The 24,699-nt window shown below is 40.0% G+C and overlaps 2 protein-coding genes across 2 annotated transcripts in view; one reads left to right on the top strand and one right to left on the bottom strand.

Annotated features, from left to right (window-relative positions):
* The first annotated feature begins 397 nt into the window (after positions 1-397).
* slc6a1l (solute carrier family 6 member 1, like) lies at positions 398-9,411 on the top strand. Its single transcript, XM_026362613.2, has 15 exons — positions 398-686; positions 2,497-2,881; positions 3,449-3,580; positions 3,749-3,849; positions 4,333-4,442; positions 4,577-4,709; positions 5,653-5,787; positions 5,876-5,979; positions 6,061-6,185; positions 6,337-6,449; positions 6,738-6,869; positions 7,256-7,358; positions 7,689-7,789; positions 8,095-8,262; positions 8,681-9,411. Exons 2-15 carry the CDS (start codon positions 2,641-2,643, stop codon positions 8,774-8,776), a joined length of 1,794 nt encoding a protein of 597 aa, XP_026218398.1. The 5' UTR covers positions 398-686; positions 2,497-2,640; the 3' UTR covers positions 8,777-9,411.
* A 3,257-nt stretch (positions 9,412-12,668) lies between these two features.
* Positions 12,669-24,699, bottom strand: part of LOC113162853 (IQ motif and SEC7 domain-containing protein 3-like) — a 79,074-nt gene continuing 67,043 nt past the window's right edge. Inside the window, 6 exon segments of the mRNA XM_026361090.1 lie at positions 12,669-13,396; positions 17,991-18,034; positions 18,793-18,885; positions 20,362-20,520; positions 20,813-20,912; positions 21,990-22,115. Of these exon segments, the coding sequence (XP_026216875.1) occupies positions 12,836-13,396; positions 17,991-18,034; positions 18,793-18,885; positions 20,362-20,520; positions 20,813-20,912; positions 21,990-22,115 (1,083 nt within the window). The 3' untranslated portion in view covers positions 12,669-12,835.

Here is a 24,699-nt window from a genome sequence, read left to right as displayed (position 1 = left end):
CATTGCACTGTCCTGAAGTGTATGTTTCCTTTCAGTCATTTACGCATAGATACTGAATAACGTGAATATTAGATCATAAAATCAGTTTATTTTGTCAGTCTGACTGTGGCATGACCTCGTTTGTGGTCATTCATTTCCAGGGTCTTTGCCAGCAGTCATCGCTGGTTTTATTCTCCAAAACGCCATGAGGTCTTTCACTGATCGGGCTCTTCTCTGTTGGGAAATACCATGGTAACAGTGCTGGCAAGAGCTGACCTCTGCTATTACATCAAATACATGCACACAATGCACAAACACACACACATCACTGCTGCTGCTGGATTTCCCCACCAGAACTGGGCTATTGACATATTGCATCCTCAATGGCCTCAGGGTCTCACTAGTCAGAAGCAATCAAAGCAGACACAGGTCGAAGTTTATTATCAACCACTCGATACCAGCAGCAGGAACAGCCACAGGTCTTCCAAATTACAGTTGGTGGACTGCAGGACTTGCAAAAGCTTTTTTAGGCAGCAGGTACTTTGTGGCTTCCCTCATGGTTAGAGAGTAGGCTTGAAGCTTTTCACAGTTGACACAAAGAAGAAATTTTAACTTTTGGATGTGAAGTTGAATTTCCAGGACCTTTGAGCGGCTAGTGTGGTGAACTGCAACCAATGACCTGATAAAGGACTTTGTAAATCTGTCAGGTAGGATTCATTTTCCTTCATCTCCTTCTTTTTTTGCTCTATTCAGTTAGTTATTACGTTTTAGAGATGGTAGAGTGGGTCCACAGATTGCATGATTAAATTAGCTTTAGTTTCATGAATAACCACACACCATAAAAATGTTGTACTATTTGATTTGAAAAGAGGATGAAAGTGTGCTTTAAGTGTAATTGTTGGAAAACGTTGAAAAAGAAAAAATTTTTTACTGCCAACAAAAGACAAAATCAACACCAGTGAGACCGAACACGCTCGGTTTTAAAGTTACAGTGTCAGTCGGACTTTTTATCTATTTCCATTTCACTGCTCTTTTTAAGTAGTTAGTAAACATAAATAAAACACAAATTCTGTTCATGTCAAATTACAATTGAACATTAATGCACACAAACACACTAAGAACTGAATAATGAAATTGACTACAGAATCTAACATAGTTGATGTGATGAAAGCATGAATCTGCTATATCTCCTCTATTCTCCTTTATTTTTCTATCCAAGAGAATATGTAGTGAAGTTTCTCCTTGAAAGAAATGTTGTGTTTGAGTTGTTTTATGTGTTTACTTAACCGCGAGCAATAGCATGAAGCGATTTGGAAAATTTCTGGGTCAATCAATATTTGCAAACATAAACAACTTCCTCCCGGTGCCTGAATTTCCTGAGTATGTGATGCCATCCAGGCATGAGATGTGGGATTATTCCAGACAGACAATGGCTTAATTACTATTGATGGAAAGGTACCTTTTTAAAAAAATAATAAAACTAACTCCCACTCTCGTTCTAAAGCTGATTAATTTCACTAACATGTGACAGGCAGCTGGGTGACTTGCAGTCTTTTTTGTGTGGGTATATTCAGGGTGGCTCGTCACTCGTTTTCCTCTCTTTTTGTATTTGGTTGACTCACTGGGAGCACTGCTGTAGTGGACTGAAAAGAAAGATGCAGTACAAAGAGTGTCAGTGGTGATTATACTGCATAGTGGAGAGCACTTAAGCATGAGCAATATTATGCCACCTGCGTGAACATTTAAGGCCCATGGGACACGACCCAAGGTGCTGCCATGCTCTGTATTATATTACAATGCCCCTGATCAATCACATGGAACCTATTGTGCATAATAGACACAGAGCCTGCACATTAAAAAAAGGTACACTACTTGAATAATCTGTCAGTTTTAATGGTATATCCATGCAGACAGCATAACACATGGTCATACAAAAATGTTTGCATTAGGTATGTGAACTGTTTTTATGGGTGTGTGAAACATGACAATTACAATTGTGACTTTTCATCACAAAACATAGTTGTGCAATTGGGAAGCATCAGTAAAAACACAAGTCATAGTGACTAGTGCTGCTGGTTACATTTAATAGTTAAACCACAGGTGACACATTCAGTGTAATTTAAAATCCCGGGTTTTGGCTCTTGAAAGCTGCTTTACTGACTAACAGGTCGGCCTGGATCCTTTAGTCATGTCATTGTCTTTAAAACTACGAAGTGTGCCCTATTTGATACACTTATCATTTTTCATAACTCAAATTTGCCTGTGGGGGAGGATTGTTTTATTTTCTCAGGTTTATGTGCTAGCTGTAAGCTTTAGTGGTATACAGTATGCCTGTTGCAAGGTTCACTGAACAGCTGTAACAGAATATACGAATGCCACAACATGAGCACAGTGTTATTTGAGTTGTATTTCTAAATTACACCGTCGAGCACCAAGCAATAAGATTTAAATGTGCCCCACAGATTATTACTCTAACACCTCTGCCAAACTTGTTGTGTTCTACTTCTTTGTCTACAGCTTTTCTGCTCATTGAGGCTCGGTACATCATCCTGAACCTGCTCCATCAAGATCCAAACCAAGCTTAAACAACTAAAGACTAACTATTATACCCTGTGAGATTTAAGTAGCTTTCTTACCCCACTGGTCTGTTGTGTTCCCACAATGGGGAAGACTGGGCAGAGTACAGTGGACCTAAACTCCCCAACAGAGGTCAAACAAGCAGTTCCTTTTGAGGAACTGGATCCTATGGTTCCTCCCGCAGACAAAAACAAGACAAAAGAGGAGCCACCTGACAGGGGAAGCTGGAAGGGAAAATTTGATTTCCTGCTCTCATGTGTGGGGTACGCCATTGGTTTAGGAAATGTCTGGAGGTTCCCTTATCTGTGTGGCAAGAATGGAGGAGGTAAGCACATACTGTACTGTAAGATTGACAGAACCGAAAGGTCTTGGGTCCAGTCATTTGACAGTATAATATAATAAGTGACAACAAATATACTAATGTGGTTGAATAAGATTATTATTAATATGAGAGTGGTGGTAAAGCATTTTAAATCATTAGTCTTGTAATCTTTTCATCTATCTGTGAAAGATTTCTGACTCTGGGACTCAGAATTTCATAGAAGTTTGATAATAAAGAGCCTCAGGCAGGAACTGTGGTTGAAAAACTGGATGAAGGGGATAAATCATAATTAGTCTTGTTTTACAGCTATATGTCACCTTTTCAGTTCAAAAGATTGAAACTTGATGTGTTGAAAGTGACTATAAAGATTTTATAGAGTTTCTAGCATGAAATGACATTACTGGCAGTGAATCACCAAACTGACACATCACAGTATGTTAAGTAACCACCAACCACTGCAATCTGTCTGAATGTGATCCTCTATAAATTCATAACTTTAATGACCTAACATGAACACGGTCTTATCACCATCTACATATTTTGTCTATCTGTGTGGCCTTGATCTGTCAGGGGCTTTCCTGATCCCATATTTTCTGACCCTGGTGTTTGCCGGGATACCGCTTTTCTTCCTGGAGACGGCTCTGGGACAGTTCACCTCAGTGGGAGGGCTGGGAGTATGGAAACTCATCCCTATGATGAAAGGTAAAGTGTTTGTCAACTCGGGAGGTTTTGTGACATCTGGGATGCATCAGCACTATCTCGTGCATCTTATTTAGTGACTGAATGTGTTCACAGTCTGGCACAGAGTCTTTCTATAACAATACTTAAACAAATGGGCGATCTGTCTATCTGTTCCTCCTCCTCCTCCAGGCGTTGGTCTGGCAGCAGTGGTGCTGTCCTTCTGGCTCAACATCTACTACATTGTCATCATTGCCTGGGCACTCTACTACTTATTCAACTCCTTTGGCTCGGTATGTCACATAATCACTTATGCTAATGAGCAAGCTCTGTTGAATTAGCTCTGCTGCTGGCCTCCACCACCTTCTGAGGATGGATGTGCTTTTTTCTCTGCAAACAGTATCAACGTTGCAAGGACATGAGGTGTCAGTATGTGTCCAAAGCTCGTTCTGCTGCCCCCAGGTGGCCCCCAAAACCTCATCAGTGCCACTTAAAAAGAGCCTTTGCAGTCATTGAAAAGCAGGGATTAGAAGATGTAGAGCTCATTGTGCTCATCTGAAGGTCGCAAAAACCGTTGGTTTATAAATGTCATTTTCCCTGTCGGATGTTTTCTGTGTCTATGTTCTTCGTTCTGAAGAATCTTTGTGGTGTTGAAGGCTGTTGAGTCATGTGTTGTGCTAAAATATAAATGTGTGATAGTTCATTGTGTTTTTTTTTTTTTTTTACTGCAGCTTTTTCTTTCTTTTTTTTGTTTCTGCATGTGTTTGTGTGTACAGGAGCTGCCCTGGCAAAGCTGTAACAACTCCTGGAACACAGAGAAATGTTTTTCCAACTACAGTCTGACAGATACCAGCAACCTGACCAGTGCTGTTACTGAGTTCTGGGAGTGAGTCTTGAGCTATATTCATGTCATAGCTCTGTGTGTGTGTGTGTGTACAGAGCACTCTGTAGAACAAGTGCTGGATCTATTTATAGAAACTTTTTGTGCTTATCTTTGTCTGAATTCAATGTGTTCTGTAGGCGTAACATGCACCAGCTGTCCAATGGTCTGGAGGAACCTGGAGAGCTCCGCTGGCCCTTAGTGGGAACTCTGGCACTTTCGTGGGTCCTTGTCTACTTCTCTATCTGGAAAGGAGTAGAATGGACAGGGAAGGTCAGAATAAGGGCTCGAGTTTCTCTATATTTTCTTTCTGTGTTCTGATTCTCTCTCTGATTTTATTCAAGGCAGGTAAACTTTTATTAGATAACCTTTTTGTTTGTGTGATATTAGGAGTTCACATTGAAAAATGACGATGTATCAGTCAAGCAACAACCTAAGATGATGTTGGATTTTTCTCTCGTTAATTTGAGACTCAACTTGGATTCTGTTCATCTGTCTGGTTATTCTTGGCTGTCAATCTAGCGTCCACACACCATCTGTCTTTGGCAACACTTCCCTTCAGGTGAAGAAATAAGTTTCAGAGTTATTACTTGATCCCGAACTGCAAGACAGTTCAGAGGCAACAGGACATATGACAAGAGTAAAATTCACTCTGCCTACTGCCTGGGATTTTTAAATTGCAGCAAGTCCAAGCAATGTATGTGGGTAGAAACACATTTACACATTCACTGCCAACGATAATTGGATTTTAATGTGTGGCATCTGAGAGCAGTGAGAAAAATGAATTCCCCAAGGCCCAAGCCTTGATGGACATTACCAATTAAACACCCTCATTATGCTACAGAACTGTGGGATACATCCTAAAAGCCCCGGAAAGATCTTCTGGCTAAGAGGAGCCATGGAAATATTATAGTGACTGAGTAATTGCTCACTCAGAGTAATGTTCAAATCTTGCTTTTCCATTTTATTTATTTAGAATAAATTGCCTTTACTTGATTTCAATTTCGAGCCACTTGTCAAAATCTCAACCCAATCTTAGCACACATGCACTGCATCTGAAAACACAAACGTTCATACAGTATGTGCTACTGCAAACAATCATTTTATCTTGTTTAAATTTCCTGTAAGTGAAATCTGGGCTTTTGGCTAAGTCATTGTAAGAATTTAATAAATCAAGTTAATCTTCAACCTCTCTCTCGCTCTCATTTTTTCTTAGGTGGTGTATTTTTCAGCCACCTACCCCTATGTCATGCTATTCATCCTGTTCTTCCGTGGGGTCAGTCTGCCTGGAGCCATAGATGGGATACTCTTCTACATCACCCCAGACTTTAATAAGCTCATTAAGTCTGAGGTAGACAGTTTGCACTTATCCAGTAGCGCAAACATGATTAATGGCATAAACATGGGCTCATGATGTACGTGTATCTCATGTCTCCCAGGTGTGGCTGGATGCAGCAACTCAGATCTTCTTCTCCTATGGTCTGGGCCTGGGCTCACTCATCGCCCTGGGAAGCTACAACAGCTTCAACAACGATGTGTACAGGTTGGGACATGAAATCACAGACCTGTTTAAAAGGTTTTTTCTTCTCTTTTCTTTCGGTTTAGTTTATTTCTTCCTCTGCAGGGACTCCATCATCGTGTGCTGCATCAACTCATGCACAAGCATGTTTGCAGGTTTTGTCATCTTTTCCATTGTCGGCTTCATGTCACACATCACAAAGAAACCTGTGCAGGAATTAGCAGCTTCAGGTATAGGACTATTTGTCTCTTCATATGCTGTACAGCATATGATCTGCAATGAAGCTTTTTCAGAATTTTTGTTGAAAAGTAAATATGTGAATGCTTATCATGTTTCAGTCAAACAAAGATTTTGAAAAGTGTTGTGTTCTGTGACCTTTAGGTCCAGGTCTGGCATTTTTAGCTTATCCTGAGGCCGTGACCCAGCTGCCAATGTCCTCTCTGTGGGCCATCCTCTTCTTCTCTATGCTCATGATGCTGGGCCTGGACAGTCAGGTACAAAACAGAGCATGCAGTATGTGCTGCTGAGAATGTGGCATTATTATTAGTTTTTTTTTTTGTTTTGTTCTGACTGTACTCAATAAATCATGCAGTTACTCTGAAAACCACCAAAACACATTGTGTAATTTTAGTAAATTATTGGAAAATGTGTGGCAATAAACAAAATTTGACAGTTTAACAAGGAAGAAAACAACTATTCTGTATTGAATTCTCTAAGGTTTTCTTTTAATAACAGACCGCAGTATGTAAGGAGCCACATGTCTTACCTATGTCCTGCATTAGTTTTGCACAGTGGAAGGCTTCATCACGGCTCTAATGGATGAATATCCCATGGTGCTGAGGAAGAGGAAGAAAGTCTTCATCCTCATTGTCTGCTTAATCTCTTTCATCATTGGCTTCTCCAACATTACACAGGTATTGCATCACCCTCTATTTGTGGATTTAAAGTCCTCTACATCATGTTGATTGTATAATACACTGTACATACCTAAAGGATGTAAACTGTTTAGTAAGAGGTCTGCGCTGTGTTTGATTTTTAAATCACTGCAGGTAATTCATGTTGCATGAGCTTGTGTGTGACTATTAGAAGGAAAAAACCCAACACACATACACACACTTTACCAACATTAGGAATAAAATTACCCTCCTGCATTATATATTATGACAAAATGGTCTTGCAACAACCCGCAGTGTATATTCATCATGCATATTTTATGCAATAAAGAAAGGGGTATTAATATTCTGCTTCTAATGCAGATATGTGATTCTGTGTGTGTGTGTGTGTTTGTGTATTATCCCAGGGTGGCCTGTACGTGTTCAAGCTGTTTGATTACTACTCCGCTAGTGGGATGTGTCTTCTCTTCCTTGTCTTCTTCGAAACAGTTTCTATATCCTGGTTTTATGGTAAGAAATCTTTTATTTTAATCTTTTTATTACTGTTTATGCTGGTCGATTTAAACCAAACACTGTAAAATGCAATCAACTGTAACCACACATTAAATAAACTGAGACAGTCTGGATAGAAAAAACAAATAAATGAAGCATGTAGATTTTCTTTACAGCTGCCCAACAGGAAATTACATCTACCTGCTTCACTTTCTATGATAAGACTGTCTGTCTAATTGGCTTCACCCATGGTGATGGATTAAGAATTGTCATAATACATGCATGCTTTCACCTCCAGAAGACTTTTTGCTTTTGTTGCTATCATCTCCACCTCTGTTTGTGCCACAGGAGCCGAAAGGTTTTATAAGAACATTGAAGACATGATTGGCTATCGGCCGTGTGGCTGGTGGAAGCTCTGTTGGAGGTTCTTCACTCCACTGATCTGCCTGGTAGGCTGGGAAAGATTATGGATTTAACTTCCCACATGCATGAGGCTTTTTCCTTAAACCACGTCTGTATCTCTAATACTGTAGTGATAAAAGACGTGTAATTAACAGGAAGGTATAAATGTGCTATTTTAATTCCACATCTAGTCTAAACAGGGCTGCATTTGATTAAAAACTAAATGTTTTTAGCCATTTACCTAATTGATCAGTCGAATTTTGAGGAGTATTGGATAGATTGGAATTAGGATTCATCATTTGGAAACCATGATCTGTAAAATCTGAAAGATGATTCCCCTTTTACACCACAGGGAGTGTTTACCTTCAGTGCCATCGAGATGACCCCTCTGACCTTGGGGAAGTACGTGTACCCACTGTATGGCCAAGTGATTGGTTGGCTCATGGCTTTGTCTTCCATGGTGCTTATACCTGGCTATGTCGTCTACATGTTCTGCACCACTAAGGGTAGCATCAAACAGGTAATATCTCACTGGTTTGTTGTTTTCAATGTATCGCTAATGTGTGGTTCTTTGTCCTGTTAAGACTGCAGTCATTCAGGAATGAGCATAAATTCAAGTATGGCTCAGGGTCTGTGTCATTATCCAGGTTTCATGTAGAAAAGGTCATTTGAAAAGTGAGCACAGTTTGTTAAAGTTGATAATTTGTCATCATTTGGCTCCTGTTAAATCTCATTTTTGTTCAACGTATTTAAGAAGATAACAGTGCATCCCCAACTTACTTTTTTCTCTGTGCTTTTACTTTAATGCAAATTACAACAAGGACATATTTTTGTATACTTTATTAGTACTTTTTGTACTTTCCACCCCCAGACTCACCTTCAAGAATTACTAATGTTAAGCATGTAAGACTCTGATGTAACTCTCTTTATTTCACTAGCGTTGGCGGAAGATGACAACTGCCCAGGAGGATGAAAAGCCATCGGGGCATGAAGAATTTACACTCACAGGGAGCGTGGGCGAAATGCCTGTCTAGCCAGGATTGTTCAGGTTTAAATAATCTGACTGCCATTTCACCCTTCTCCTTGGACTTAAAGGCAAATTTGACAAATGGGCAGATGGAGTTTTGTATAGTGTTTTACTGTGATGTCTAACTTGTGCTGAAAAACGAGGCAAGTTAAAAGAAGATTAGGAGGCGCGTTTGATGATTTTAGACCAGTGCAGTAAAATGCTGTAGATCAGAAATGAACCTTTGTACATACTATACCACAAATGTAATTTAGCATTATAAATGTACATTTTTGCCCTACGTGTAAATCTCCACCACTCAGTAAAACCATGAATGCTGTTGTACATACAAATTAAACAATGCCGTAAACGAATCAGAAATGCTGCAGCTACTTTGTATTAAAGCTTAAAGCGTCCAAAAGAAAAAGTCACCACCTGCATTTAACTAAGCAAATAGGTGAGAGCCTCCTATTGGATAATTACTGCATGGATGATTATTTTTCAGCTGGCAAAAAGTTATTTAACCCTAACTGATGCAGTGAGTAGCTTCTCATTTCTTCTGCATCAGGGTAAGAAGAGAAGCGGGTGTAGTGATGCACCCATTATGCCCAGTGCCTACCGTGCAAGCCTGTGGGAGCAGTGCTATGATCTGGGGTTGCTGCAGTTGGTCAAGTCTAGGCTCAGGAACGTTATGTGCCCAAAGATGCCACAGCAAATGTGTGCCGTAATTAAAGCTAAAGGCGATCCAACGAAATATTAGAGCTTGTGACTTTTCTTTTGGACAGACAGAATATTTTCTAGTATTACATTTAATCATGTATCATCATCAAGTATTACCCCTCATGGCAACTTAATGATTTAATTAAAATATTAGAAAACTGTAAATATAATTGTGTCACTACATTAAGTTTAGTATGTTTTTTTAAATTATGTGACTTAAGTGAGTATTTGTAACACGGCAGAAAATAAAAAGTGCAAAAAATGCAGTTCTTTCAGTTTGGTGAATATACTCAAAAATGACATGTTAGATTTGCCCAGAAGTTACTCATTAAATATCTACAAAAATGTCATTATCCCACTCAAAATGAGAACTGATCAATCCAAGAACCAAAGCAAAACTTGGTGGCGAGTAGACTTAAATCATCTTTAATAGCATGTTGATATACTGCAGAGACAGGTAGAGGGATTCAAAGCCAACTCAGGGAGGTGATGGTTCATATCTTTTACACTCATTTTCCACCTGTCCATTCGTAAATATGTCCATGTTTTGTTTGTTTTTTTTTAACTAATATGAGCAAACACAGTGTTGAAGAGCCACACAACATCCACACCATTCATGAAGCTGTGTACTGGTATGGCAGAGCCCTTTTTATCAGTTACTATATGAAAGTTAGCCACTGCACTTCCATATGATACGCTACACTCCAGAAATGCTACATTAGTTTCCTTTCAAACCTAAACATGTGGGTTTTTTTTTAGCATGCCCCATAATCATATTTATTGCACACACAGCAGGTTTTTATCTCTCAATATGCCTAAAAACAATGTCAAGTGGGAAAAATTGTGAAACGATAGACAAAGGGTGAAGAATCATAGAGAAATCAACATGGCCACATTTTGGCAGGAGATTAGACTCAGCAACATATTCATCTCATTAATGAGGGGCATTTGCTATTACAAATGAATATTTTTCACTTCCACCACAAATCATCTTCTCTTGCATAACCAAAAAACTTCTCAGACTAATGTGCTCACAGCAAAGTCAATCATGCACGAAAAATTCGAGACTTTTGAGGATCAAGGTTCAGCAGGCCTCCGAACTGATGTCATGCATGAGAAATCAACCACATTATACCTGAATGCTGAAATAAACAACGATTAAACGAGCAAACACTCAGGCCTCATTCATCGATGTAAAGCCATAACATGAAAACTTTTGGTGGTACGTGCTAAGAAGTTTTATATAAATTTCAAAGTTTTGCTGTAGCCAGTAAAAATGTTAAAGTAATAATAATCATTATAATAAATAGCACTTCATTTTTTGAAAGCCTTTTGAAAGAGGGGTTGGGAAAGTTTGGATGTTACTGCAAACATCCACACATCATCACCATCATTACCATCATCGTCGTCGTCGTCCTCTGCCTCTGCCAGCCAGAACAACAAACAGTTTTTTTTGTTTTTTTTCTGCAACCTCTGCCTTTCCTCTGGGTGAAATCGTGAGTGGAAAAGGACAGAACGATGAGATAGAGACCTCCCCGCAGTGGCGCCGTGATTATAAATCAACAAATCAGACAGATGGAGGTCAGATGGGAGCAGAGTTAACATCCACTCCACAGTACCTGGTAGGGCTTATGTTTAAAAGATGGACGCATTCAGGCTGGGGCAGTTGCTGACCTATTTCAGAATGAAGGACACATGACAGGGCAGTAGCATTTTGAAGGGGCTAAAGGTAGCTTGCTTGTTCTTTCCTACACTGCTTGAATGTGGTATTTACAATCTTGGCTGGGGTGAAAGAGAAAGAGATCAGATAATGCATTCTTTTTGTCCCATTCGGTTTTTAAAGCGGACTAGTCAACAGCACAAACAATACCATTAATGCTAGCATTTGCAATATACTGCATGTGCACTGCATCTGTAGATTTTGCCTTTTTGGAAATGTCAGACTGAAAGGTTAGCGGGGAAGAGAAAACAGTCACAAGGAGCTGGAACAGCACCTGGGAGTTGTACAAACATAAAGAGAAGGTGACTGGATGTTTTTATCCATAGACAGAAAACACACAGAAGTGGAATACGCTCCACGCAAATTAAAATCAACACAGATCTTGACCTTTAACAGCTGTAGCAGGAGCATCTTCATGGAAATTCATTTCATAAACAGATGACAGCCCAGTGTGTTGTACATATATTACATGTGAAAGCTGATTTGTTGTAGGTTTTTAAAAGTCCAAGAACAGTTTCAGCAGCACACACACACACACACACACACACACACACACACACACACACACACACACACACAGAGACGCACACACACACACACAAAAACATTTCCTCCCTCAGACCATGAGCGTGGAAAGAATTCCTGGGATATTAAATATGAAGCCTATAAGACAAACATCAGCAGAAACATCATGAGCTAACTTTTTGGTTTGGCAACAATCCACATGATTGGTTGCCTTTGTTTACGGTCATCCATCACCGTAGTGTGATCTATGGAGAGTGACAGTTGAGTATTTTGTGATGATCGAGAGCCACAGCACAACAGAGGCGCAGACGACAGCTTATCTTAGGATGCCGTTTTGTTTTGTTTTTTCTTATTCGGGGAGCAGAGAAGAAGAGAGAAGGCATAAATAAATCAGCAACAGTGCAAACGGGGAAATAGCTTTTTATGAAATATCAGTTTTGCTATTCTTTTTTTTTTTGTGCTCCATAAGGGAGAAGCATGAAAGGAGTATTTTTTCAAAGCAAATGAAGAGTTTTTGTTTTCTTCTAGCCCTAGCATTTAGTCAAGTGCAAAGGAGTCAGTGTTTAGTGGAGGCGTATGTATTTTGGCACACTTTTTTTCAGTAAGTCTCAGCTATGCACACATGCGCACATACAGCATGGTAGGCTTGAGGTTTGGGGTGATAAAAGCGAAGAGAAGCAGAAGATCCTTGGAGTGTGTCCATCCGTTACCGGAACAATCCCAAAAAAAAGTCTGAGGGACTCGCGTACTGTATTTCTGGTAATGCTAGAACTACAAGGGATCCAGAAACTGAATATCTGTGAGTTTTTCTCTAGCAAGAGTTAAAACTGACAAAAAGTTATAGAAATTTGTTAAAACTACATAATATTTCAAAATACATGTGGAATCAAGTAAAACTTTATATATGCACTTTATTTCTCCTTATCTCTTTTAAAACCTTGATTTTTTCCTTTATTTATTTTTCTTTAAATATATGCATATTAGTGTGGTTTTATTTTTTTTTATTATAGCTCTTTCATCGTATGTATATATGTACAAAATTTACTGTTAAATACGTAGGGAACTGGAGGGGTGTGGTGGAAGCGTGTGTGTGTTTCAGTGGAGTAATTCTAATTAATTTATTTACACCATGCTCCGAGAGCCACTTGGGGTCCGATGTAGACTGAGGCGGGGATCTGGTGGTATATATTGATGCGGGTGGTTGTAAGGCGGAGGTGGGGGAGGCAGCGGAGGCTGGTGGCCGTCGTTGCCATGGGAGCCATCCGGTGAGCGGACTGGAGTGGACTTGGCCGACTGGCTGAGCTGGTGGTAGCTGTGGTGGTGATGCTGGTAGTGCTGGTGTGTGGGCGTTTGGCTAAGGAAGTTCTCCATGCGCCCGTGGCCGCTGTTGTCGAGCATGATGACCTTGACGATCTGCTGACACTGGATGAGTGTCTCGGGCCGCAGATCAGCCATGCTGACAGCGGGCTGGTGGTGCTGCTGGAGGTGGAAGTGGTGGGCGGGGGTGCTTGCCGCTAACTGCAGCTGTGGGTGCTGAGGTGGAGGCGCCGGCCCCTGGGTTAACCCCTGGGGCCCCTGCTGGAAAAGCAGCTCCCCCTGATGGTTAAGAAGGGCCACGCTCTCGGGACTCCGAACCGTGCTGCTGCTGAGCTGGTACGTCTGAAGCCTGTTGTGAATTGACACCTAGTTTAGAAAACAGCCAAGAGAACAGCATCAAATGTTATAAAACTGGTTCCTCCTCTACAATCCGTCAAGCCCTCTTTTTCTTTTTTGGGGGGTTGGTGAACACACAGCACACTCACATACAGGGCATGCGTGGGGGCTTAGGTGTTGGGGGTGTAAAAATATTGTGACTAATATACAGTCCCTTCACTCCACCCCCACAGGAAGTAGGAACAGTGTAGATTGAATGCTGGGAAAACCAGTGTGTGACTAGGGTCAGGAGGACAACAGTGGTGGGGAACGGGGGTAAGACTTTTGGTGCAAGGCTACAGTAGGGACCCGGTGGTTCCAAAGGGGACACTGAGGGCCCCTGTGTCTCCCTTCCAAACCACTTTTTGGCGCTATGGGGACAGCGGACACGAGAAGACTTGAGGGTCCAGAATAGAGACGAAGGTCATATGAAGAAGAGGGAGAGGTGGAAATATAAGAGGAAAGGAGGTGAACAGGCTGACAACCACAGACATCCACAGGCAACTCATCAGAATGCAAACCTCCAGATGTCACAATTATTGTTTCTACTCTCTATTATCTTTAGAATAAGGAGACCATAAAGGGACATATGTTTTTTAATTTTTATTTGGGAGATGTTTCTTTATCTAAACTATCTCGTGAACACGAGAAGCTTGCATGAAACGTTTCTCATGTGCACAAGATAGCATCTGGTGAGCACTAGAAAGTATTTTGTGCAGAGTCACGGGAAACAACGTTAGCCTAGTCACCAGTATATTGTATCAGAACAACATCTGAGGTGAATTTTGAAGTCTTATAGACTGTTCGCCAGAGATATGACTGTAACAGGCTGTGCGAGTTCCCACTGACGACAATCAGTTTGTGGTGAACGATCACTTTTTTTCTTTTTCTTTTTAGAGGCGAGTTCTTCATGCTCACGAGAGTTTTGCCTGCAAGAAATACAAAAAAATCCCCCAAAAAAGTCCCTTTAGGGGCTCCGTATTTACAGTTTGCTTGGCTGAATGTTTTTATCTTCTTGTTAGTTCTGCTCCTTTTTATATATCTATTCTATTTATGTAGCCTACTCGAGGTATCTATGCTTCCCCAACTATGGCGCCATTTCACACTGAGAGACGGGCTCAAAAACAGCCCGCGCCACAAACGTGACAGTTGACGTCACCACCCACTATGTTACATTAGATCTCACACAGTATGGCATCCAATAAACTTAGAAGATTGCTGAAGTCTCACAGTCTATAAGATGTTTAATGAACTTTTGATCTACAGCGCAATAGGAATATAATTTCCCTCTCAAATTCTTCAAAATGGAGAGTGGCAAATAATAAGAATAAGGCCAATGGTAATTCTCCTGCGATATAATAGATTTAATATGAAATATCTGAGGTAAGAAAAGGCTTACAGCAGTGTTCTTCCATTCTCTTACAGCACTCCATTAACATTTGCTCCTATTCAGTCTGCCAGCCACTATTTCTCCTTGACGACTTAGCACATATGGGCTACTTAGAGTACAGTGTCACTGAGCTCCGAAGCAGTTAGATAAAGAATGAAGGATGATTTCTTTGACTTTCTTGTGCCTTTCAAAAGTTTGATTTTTAAGTGGAGAAAAACTTCTGAGAGCCCAAGGCAAACATCCATGTGATGATTTCTTTTCTTACTGTATGTATCACAGCTGTTGACCTATGACCTATGATTCATACAGTAAACAAAGATGACCGATGTCATGTTAAGTTCTGGGAAATGGTACTAGTCACCTTTTCACTATTTTTTATTTAACACAATAATCAGCAGAGTAATTGCTGATAAAACTCTTCATTTTCTTTTTATACTGTAAATTTTTATTATTATTCAAGTGTCTTCTCGGTTGCATTTTGGTTACAAATCACATACTGTGCATGATTTAGACTCAAAAGTTAAGCTGGAAGGAAACAAGGGCAGGAGCTTTGATTAGCTCTCCTACTCTGTGGACACAGCAAGTGGATCGTTGGCTAGATTGGCTGCAGCTGGCAGCACTTAAAAGGACTACTACTCAGGACAACCTCTGTTTGCCTTTGCCCTTCCTCTTCTGTCAAGATGGCTTCTTTTGTTGTTTTTGTTTTAGCCGTCTCTGTGTGTCAAAAACCAGCAGTTGAGTGCTGACTGATGACGAGCACACATTGAGATCAGATTGTTTAATCAATATAGCAAATAAGATATAATACTCTCAAAAAAGAGTGACTCAAAAGAATATATCAACACTTGTCTCATGAAATCTGTTTTCCTGGATATGTCCCATACCTGTACATGTATTTTCAGAAGTAGAATTAGGTTGTTGAATTGTTTTTTACACCTTCTTTTTAAAAAAGCAACAAACTATGTAGATGCTTCCTCTCAGACTTGTTTATTGTCACTGCCTTGAGCCAGGCCCCAACACAAGAATCTCAACACATTTCTTATCAAATATTCTATGATTAACAATTTGCTGTGGGCTTCAGACTTCTGTATATTCATGCCTCTAGCACAAGAAAGATTTCTCTGAGTGACCCTCTTGGTTTCCAAGATAAATGTGTTTCGACAGCTCCCCACCAGCTACTGACATTTACTGTAGGCAGTGTGGCAGAGGGGAAGAAGGATGTTAAAGGTAGCTCAAACAAGCATGAAGACTGATCTAAGGTGCAAACATGGGTGGAAAAAATAGTGGAATAGGAAAGGTCCTCAAAGATTCTCTCTTGAACTGGAATGGCTTACACCTATACTGAAGATGGAGATGTTTTTGGTTTTTGTTTTCTTCCTCTCACTGATGTGGTTAGTGGCTTTTGTATTAACTGTGATCTGCAGTACAAAGCCTTAGAACTTCTTATATAGTATAAAAGATTATCAGGCTATTTCAAATGAAAGTTGATCATAGCTCCCTATTATCAGCACCTAAAGGCTGCTCAAAGAGTGGCTGTCCCCGTACAGTACGCACAAAGTGAACGATTGTTCCGCTGCACACTGTCCTATTATTTTTTCTTTTTATGTATCTCGTGCAGCAATGAAGGCATGTTTGCTCTGCTGTAATTATTGTCATTCTGCAGGCATTTGTGGCTATAAAAATAAAATGACTGTGAAGCTTTTCACTGAAGTATACAAAATAACTTCTGTTCTAACGAGCTCCCGAGTCAAGGATTTACAGCCTGACATTATAACAGTGTCCTGTGTGGAATTAAAAAGCCCCTGAATATCAAGTTGGCCCAGTGCTTTGACTTTTCACTCATAGCCCTCTACCTTACTGCCACAGAAAGGACTAGAAAAGGTCATCTGATGCCTCTAGAAGGGTAATTTCAAAGTCCCATGGGTAATGTAGTTCAGCTTGCTGTCTTACTTGCATAAAATGCTTGCAATAGAAGTTTAGCCCAGAGGTCTAGCAAGGGGGTGGGAGGTGACTGCTCCAGGTCAAATGAGCATTAAATTTATCTGCCTGCATAATTAAGGTCTTGGTGTTGCGTGTGGGAACATACACATGCACACATAATATTCTCTATACTATTCACTGCCTGTCCAAAAAGAAAGTCACCACCTTGATTTAACTAAGCAAATGATTGATGGATGAATATTTTTCAGCTGGTTATTTAACCCTAACTCAGGGTAAGAAGAGAGGCAGGAGAAGTGATGCACCCATCATGCCTAGTACCTACCATACAAGGCTGTGGGGGCAGTGCTATGATCTGGGGTTGCTGCAGTTGGTCAGGTCTATGTTCAGCAACGGTATGTGTCCAAAGAATGAGGTCAGCTGACTACCTGAATATAATGAATGACCAGGTTATTCATTAATGGATTTTTTTCTTCCCTGATGGCATGGGCATATTGCAAGATGATTATGCCTGTACAGAGTGGTTCACGGAGTATGGTACACATGGCCATCAGAGTCCAGACCTTAACCCGATTGAGAATCTTTGGGATGTGATGGAGAAGACTGCGCAGCTATCACACTCTCCTATCATCAATACAAGATTTTGGAGAAAAATAAATGCAATGGGAATAAATTTTGTGACATTGCAGAAGCGTAATGAAACGATGCCGGGGCGAATGCATGCCGAAGTCAAAGCTAAAGACGGTCAAACATAAGATTAAAATGTGTGACTTTTTTTTTTTGGGACGGGCAGTATATATTATATATATATATTATATATTCTACACATGTTCTGAGATTTTGGCTTCTTTTAGTGATGCCTGCTTCCTATTTCTTTTAAGGGGCACTGAAGGAATCATAGTTTCTGCATTAGCCTGTGAAACTAATTGCATTGTGTTCTTTTTAAAGGGTTACTGATAATATTTAAAGCTGATTGCTATGATTTTATTAATTCCCCCAAACCACCATATTGTGAAATACAGGAATTCCCTTACTTATAATTTAGTTTCTCAGGGTTACCTTACATGCCCGCAGCACTCGTTCTCTCATCCACTCTTCACCCACTCCTGCTTGACGCCTCTAGTCCTAAAGATACAGTATGACTAGTCCTGGGGATTTGTCCTATCTCATCCTGCCTTGATAATGACATAATATACTGCAACTTACTGCACTGACTTACCTGTTGTTTGGGACATGGCCCTATCACTAAGCACTTACCTCTACTGCACTGTGTCCGCTTCTGTCATCTAACTCCTTGTTTCCTGAAATTGGGGAAAAAATGGCAGAAAAAGGGACAAAAGCGGCAGCAAAATGTTTGTGTTAAACAATCATTTTCTCTTTAACTACATCTTAAAATACAAGAATAATCACTAAAATTCATTAGTCTCCTATTAAGCTGAAGTTAAGAAATGTAATGTTTAGAAAAACATATATAGCTGCCATTTCTCATTTAACAGGCAAACAGGAAGAACAGACCTGTCAAGCTTTTAGTTTCTTTGGATTTCTGTTATGGAAAAGGAATGAAAATACATTTTATTTACTTTAAAGAGAGCCTGCCAAGCTAACCCTGCTACAGTAGGAAAGATAAATAGTGCAAGTTCCAGTAATTGTATTATTTTGTGGTTGAAGTTTGTGGTGTTATGCGATCAGAAATGGTTAATGTCGGTGGCTGTGTCCTTGCTCCTAATCTCATTAGGGGAAGTAACACTTCCAGGTAAACTCATTGCCTGAAATAACAACACCAGTTTCTCCAAACATCTGTGGCTTGTCATGTTTTCTGTGAGCTAATGGTGGGCTTAGCAAACAGTGAACTGCACCACTTATAGAATTTACAATTACTGTACATCACAAATTTATTTTCTATTTTTGTTCTAATGTTAATTAACTTTTCTAAAAATATACATTTCTTAAATTGATCAATTCGGGAAAACAGAAGTGATGCATTATTGCACTTGGGGACTGAGGCTCAGCAGTCAGTTTGAAAATTAAAACGCAATGATGCACACACACACACACACACCTGATGGGGAGCCCTGTCTGCCACGCAGCTCTAACTGTGTGCCGTTGTTCTTTACTGAATGTGTCTTGGCTCCCTGCTGCTTTTCCAGCTCCCCTGCCGAGAACAGAAAACAGACATGATTACCATCATGCGCACATTGACAGAGAGCAAAAAAGGTAGATAGGTAGATATGGATGGGAAAGATTGACCGTATTAACTAAATATTCTTTTCCAAGAGTGTGTGTGTGTGTGTGTGTGTGTGTGCGCGCACACACTTCCCCTCCCACTCTCTTCTCTAAGCTCAAAACACAAGTCTGCATCTCTCTAATTAAACTTCACACTTGATGGTAATTGCATGTCATTTCTAATCATGATGACTAAATGTTGTTTTGTCTCCAACACAGTGCTGCATTCTAATTTTGATGCCGAGCCACAAAACTGCCAGGTGACACCTTAAGGCTGCAGCACAAAATGTTCTCCAATCATTCGTGGTGCAAGTGTGATACAAAATCTGACAGAAACAGTTTTTCCTCACAGAAAAGGGGTCATATAAGACTGTAAATAGGTTTAACTTTATTTATTTAACAGCTATATTTTCTTTTTACAACTAGTTAAACTAGTTAGTCAGCTGAGCATGTCATGTGAAATATCTCAGGAGGCCAAACCTACAATTCATGCACATATGAAGAATAAATAAATGAATAAATATTTGCCCGAGAGAGGAAGATGTAGTGTTTCTGATGTGTGGAAGAAATGTTTTGGTTTCTTTTGCATCAGCCTTTGTGTGATATGTGGCATCTATTATTACTCCACTCCAAAGAAACAAATATGCTCTTTCTGTCAACCCCTGCCTATCTCCATATGTTGTTGACTGCTCTCCACAGGCTGCTGGCCCTCCCTCTCTATGAAGGGCAAGGCAGTTGCGTCAAACCCCAGCAGGGATGCTCTTTTTGATGCCCACTGGCAGGAGCCGGGCCCTGGGTTCTCAGGTTTTCCATGCGTGTCTAAGTATGTGCATGCCTTATTGTCTAGAGAATTTTATATATACACAAGGCAGAAACAAGTCAATGCCTGACTGCTCCCAGGAACACTGGCCTCTTTTCACCTGTAATTCCTTCCCTCCTACAGTCTGTTTGAGCTGCAGTGCGCCAAAGGAAACAAAACACAACATACACAAAAGGCACAAAAGTTTGCAAGTTAGAAAAGAAAGGATGACTACTGACTCTCTTCTCTATGAGGACCTTTTAATTAACAAAGTATCTAAGAATCCACTAATCCTCTGTAGTCAGATGGGAATGATGGGAATTTAGTGGTCGTTAATGTACCAGGACCTTGACCATTGTTTTGTTGCCACGAGACAAATGCACACAAACTATTCACTTGACAGACACTTAAGTGTTCATGCACCCAACCACTAAACATATATAAAATACACTAAAGACACTGGCATCATCAAATTGAATGAGCACAGTTATAAATAGTTTGCTTCTTCAGTGGAGAACTTTGCTTAAAGAGGTCTTAACGGTGTGATACGGATATAACTGCAACGTTACGTCAAGGAGGAAGGAAAGGGTAAAAAATGACACTTACACTCTATGCGTATCTGCTCCATCTCTGACACCTCTGCGATTGATTCCTTCAGGTCTTCGACAAACTTGAGCAGCTCCTCAGCACTTTGGGCACAGAAATTAAGTATCTGCTTCTTGTCTGAGCCAAACGGTGAGAGGATGGTGATACCATGGGGATAGTCTGAGGAGCAAACATTGAGTTATTGACACAGGAGAGGGGAAAAAGTACTGTTTGCAAGATATTGAGTGTATTACTCAGAGGTGTGAAATGTCAGTTAGCGCAATGTAAACTACAGTATGTTCTCCAAATTACTTTGTGAAAACAATTTCCTAAGCAACTTAGCATGAAACTAAGCGTGATAATTGTTTTTTTGTGTTTTTTTTTTCATTTATTCAGCCCAAAATATGGTTGTTGTGTGGAGTGTATTTTGTTTTATATGTCAGTTGATTGCAGTGAAGAAAGCCTGACTTACATTCATTTTCAAACAGGTGGAACTGCATGCCGAGTAGACCCATAGCTTTGCAGAAAGTATAGGCCGCAGAACTCTTCTTCTTTGGACATAGCTTTAAGATCTGCAGACAGTGAGAAAACAACTATAAACCAGAGTTCTAGAAACAAATTAGAATAACAGGAGAGCACATTAAATTATTTTGTTCAGTGTTCTTGACACTTGACACTTAAAAGTTCAAATAAGTGCAAACTGAGTCGATATTAATTTACACAATCACCCTCATTGTTATAGAGAGCATTGTCACTGAATGACCTTAACAAATAGATCTTTAACAGGGAAAGTGTATTAAAAGAATACATCACTATACCACTACCTGACATGTTCCAGGTCCCCATCACTTTCACTCTCCAGTAAATTATTTCAAACATGATTTCACCCCACTTTCTACGCTGTGAGGAGAATATAACACACCACTAAGTTTTAGTGTTAAAAGAAGAGAAATTCCACTGTGATGTTGGACGATAACTTATTTTGCCTCTCACTTCAAATCTGCCCTTTTAACCTCAGCCACCAATTACTTTCATGCTTGAGCAGGAAAAGGACGAGTAAAATAGCAATGCTGCGTTTCTTGTACCTATGTTTTGTTGGAGTAAGTTCAGCATTTGACATAATTATGTGAGCAGTTAAATACAGATAGGTGACCTCTGTGTAGCCCCTAATGAGCCCATTCATTATGCCCAACATTAAAACTCTGATAATTCCCTTGCCTTCAAGACTTTAGACCAAGTGAGCAACCTGTCTTTGCTGTGCCCCAAGTGGAAAAACAACTTTGTTACTGGGCCTTAAAGCTGCTTGGTGGAGGACAGGTCTTTGCTTATGAGGGCACTGCAATGCCGCAATTGCTACTATCTATTATTAAAAGAAATGGCTGGAGAGGCCTGAGTTATGAAACCTAATAAAAGAAGAGAGGGAGCCTTAAGAAATAGCTCACAGTTGAAGTAGGTGATGGTACATCGCAGCTGTCACAACAAAATAAGCAGCTTTAGAGCTCAACTGTGTGCAGCAGAAACAACCATTTGAGGGGGGGAGTAAAAGAAACATGTGTATAAACGTGTGTATATATAAAATATAGGTGTCACACTGAATCTTTTATGATTCATGATGATTAATGAAGGCATATGGCTGTTTGTATATTTACCACAATAAGATCGTTAAAGAGGAAGACTTCTCTCTGGTGTGCTGCCTGTTTCTGGGCCTTGTTGACGTCTGTTACTTCAAAAAGGCGACTACAGCACACCAATCTTCTGTGAGGAACAGAGAGGACCTGCAGGGAAAGAAATGCACATTCAGGTTAAAGGAGATCTTCAGTCACTCCTTGTGTTAGAAAACTCAGGGAAGGGAAAGCATTAAGGTGATTCAGGGAGACTTTTAATATAAATGACTATTGGATGGACTAGTAGAGCTCTCATTATTCACTGATCTGAAATGTCCAAGACTGAAGTATGGAGAAAACCATCTGTTAAACTAGTGGCGTGAGTGTTTCAGGATTATGCAAGGCTTGACAAATATTAACTGTCTCCCTGAGGACATGGCATGTAGCTTATCCATTTTATGATTCTTTACTGGGCACTGCTAAAAAGTTGCATTCATTGTGGAAATGCTTTCTACATTGTTCTAATTGCAGGTTTTCTTTCTATGGGTTCTGCGTGAATATGTATATTACCTGTTTAGAATGGGCAGGCACTAATTATTGTAGCTTCTGTGTTTTACTGACATGATTTCTGTTCTAAGCTATGGTGGATCCTGCATTGTAAAACATCATAGAGGCCAGGAATTCCAAATCAGACTTTAATTAACCTAATGTAAACAAACACTTTAGGAATTCAGTATAAATTAACATATGCCTTAGTTTTTTGTTTTTGCTATATACATCTTGCTGCTCTTTTGTTGGCTCTTACACCACACCAAACTGGATTAGCTAAGATGGTGCCACTATCACACTGCCCTTGGAGGTCTAATGTAAAGGATTTTTCTTTTACAAAATGCTGCAGTTGTGCTGCTAGAGGCCTAGCTTCTCCGCTTGGACTTAAGTGCTTTTCCAAATTTAAGCAGATTACACTGCAGAAATGGCTCATGCCTTTGGAGAGTGATCTAATCATGTCCTCACCCCTTCACACTCTTGTCTTGTCCAAGTTTCTGCATTTGAGGAAAGCCTGAGGAGAGCCGAACAGCAGCTGAATGACACAGTGACTAGGTGTGGGTCTGATTCCCTCTCCATGATAAAATAGAAGCGTGTATATACATAAATATATATAACCTCTATTCAATTTTCCTGATTTTATTCCCTATGCTCCCAGGACAATTTCTGATACACATAGTCAGTCTGTCTCTCTTGCTCTTTCATCACTGGAGGGAATACAAACTCCCACCCAGCCTGCCACAGCCAGCCTGCTTTCTCATTACACTAATGTCAGAAACATGTAGCGACATCATTAGCCTGAAATGCCTCCTGCTCATTTCAAAGTCTTCTCCTGACAGGAATATTGAGAAACAGTTTGTAAAGAGAGAGTTTGTCAATATAGTCATTAAAACATGAATTGTATTACTAAAGAAAATTGTACAAATATAATTCACATCACATTTAAAGTGAATTTTAACAGTGTTTGATGAGGGAAAACATTTGGTCATCACATTTAAGAGGTGCTGGCACCAGACTTTCATCAAGTCATCAAATATTTACACCAAGAAAACTGTATTATGAAGAAATGCATTGTAGGAAAAGCATTCTCGTGTCCCCTTTAGCATAATAAGATAAAATGCTTAGAATGCACAACACAGGCGCTCCGGCTCCTGCTGTGATTGTGTTTCTAAGAATGAAACTCTATCTAAGTCTGTTTTCTTATAGTGGGCAGATCTCGTGGGCAGTAATAACCACTTCCTGTCACAATAATCCATCATTGTTTTGGCAATGACAACAGTCCTTCTGTCCTCCTATGGCTACTCATCCATCACTGAGAGACACTTAAAGTACAGGCCAAAAAATTAATGATGGCGACAGTCCTTTCAATGTCACAGTTCCACTGTCATCTGAGTCAAGTGAGATTACATTTTAAAAACTAATTAAAAAAAACTATTTAAAGTGAAATTCCACCAAAGGTTGGGTCATGTTGTGATTGGAGAGGGAGCAGCTTTGGTTATTGGTTATTGTGACTTGAGAGCCTGGCAACATGAGTGTAAATCTTAAACTATTATTGATGCATTCAATTTATTTCCACTACATCTGCCTTCTGCTGAAAGCTGATTTGAAGGAACAATTCAAAATGGCTGTCATACAGTTAACAGTGTTAGATATCCAAGAGTATATGGGGGAAAACTCAGCTACATAGCTCTATATTTCATAAATAAAGGATTGAAAGCTTTGATGCACTGATACAAATCAAGGAGAATTCCCTTAACTGCATTTAAAAACCCTTTCAGTGTTATGAGTGGGCACAGACAGCACATTCCCACATGAATCGGTGTAAAATCATATCAGTTTTATTGATTCAAGCTGAAATGCTCCTGTCTCTGCCTGTCGTTCACTTGTTAAGTCTAAAGCACGTAAAGATTTTGCACACAGCAAATGAACACAACAGCCACACAGCACAGTGTGAGTGAGCATTTACATCTGTAGGCTGATTGTTAACTAATTCAAGCTTTAGGTTCAGCTACGTATAGTGTGTTGCTCATGTGTACTGGCCAAGCCTTTGAACCTTAAACAGTTAAACTTTAATCATAGCAGTGCTTAATGATGTATCTACAGTAGCTGGAGTAATGACCTGAGGTAATGATCGCGCTGCTGATGAGACATTTACTGTAATGGCTAATAAATGTGCTCTCCTAACTCTACTAAGACCTGAATAATGAGC

Source organism: Anabas testudineus, chromosome 23 (genome assembly GCF_900324465.2).
Source record: "Anabas testudineus chromosome 23, fAnaTes1.2, whole genome shotgun sequence".
NCBI classification, from domain to species: Eukaryota; Metazoa; Chordata; class Actinopteri; order Anabantiformes; family Anabantidae; genus Anabas; species Anabas testudineus.
This window is presented reverse-complemented; position numbering and strand designations above follow the sequence as displayed.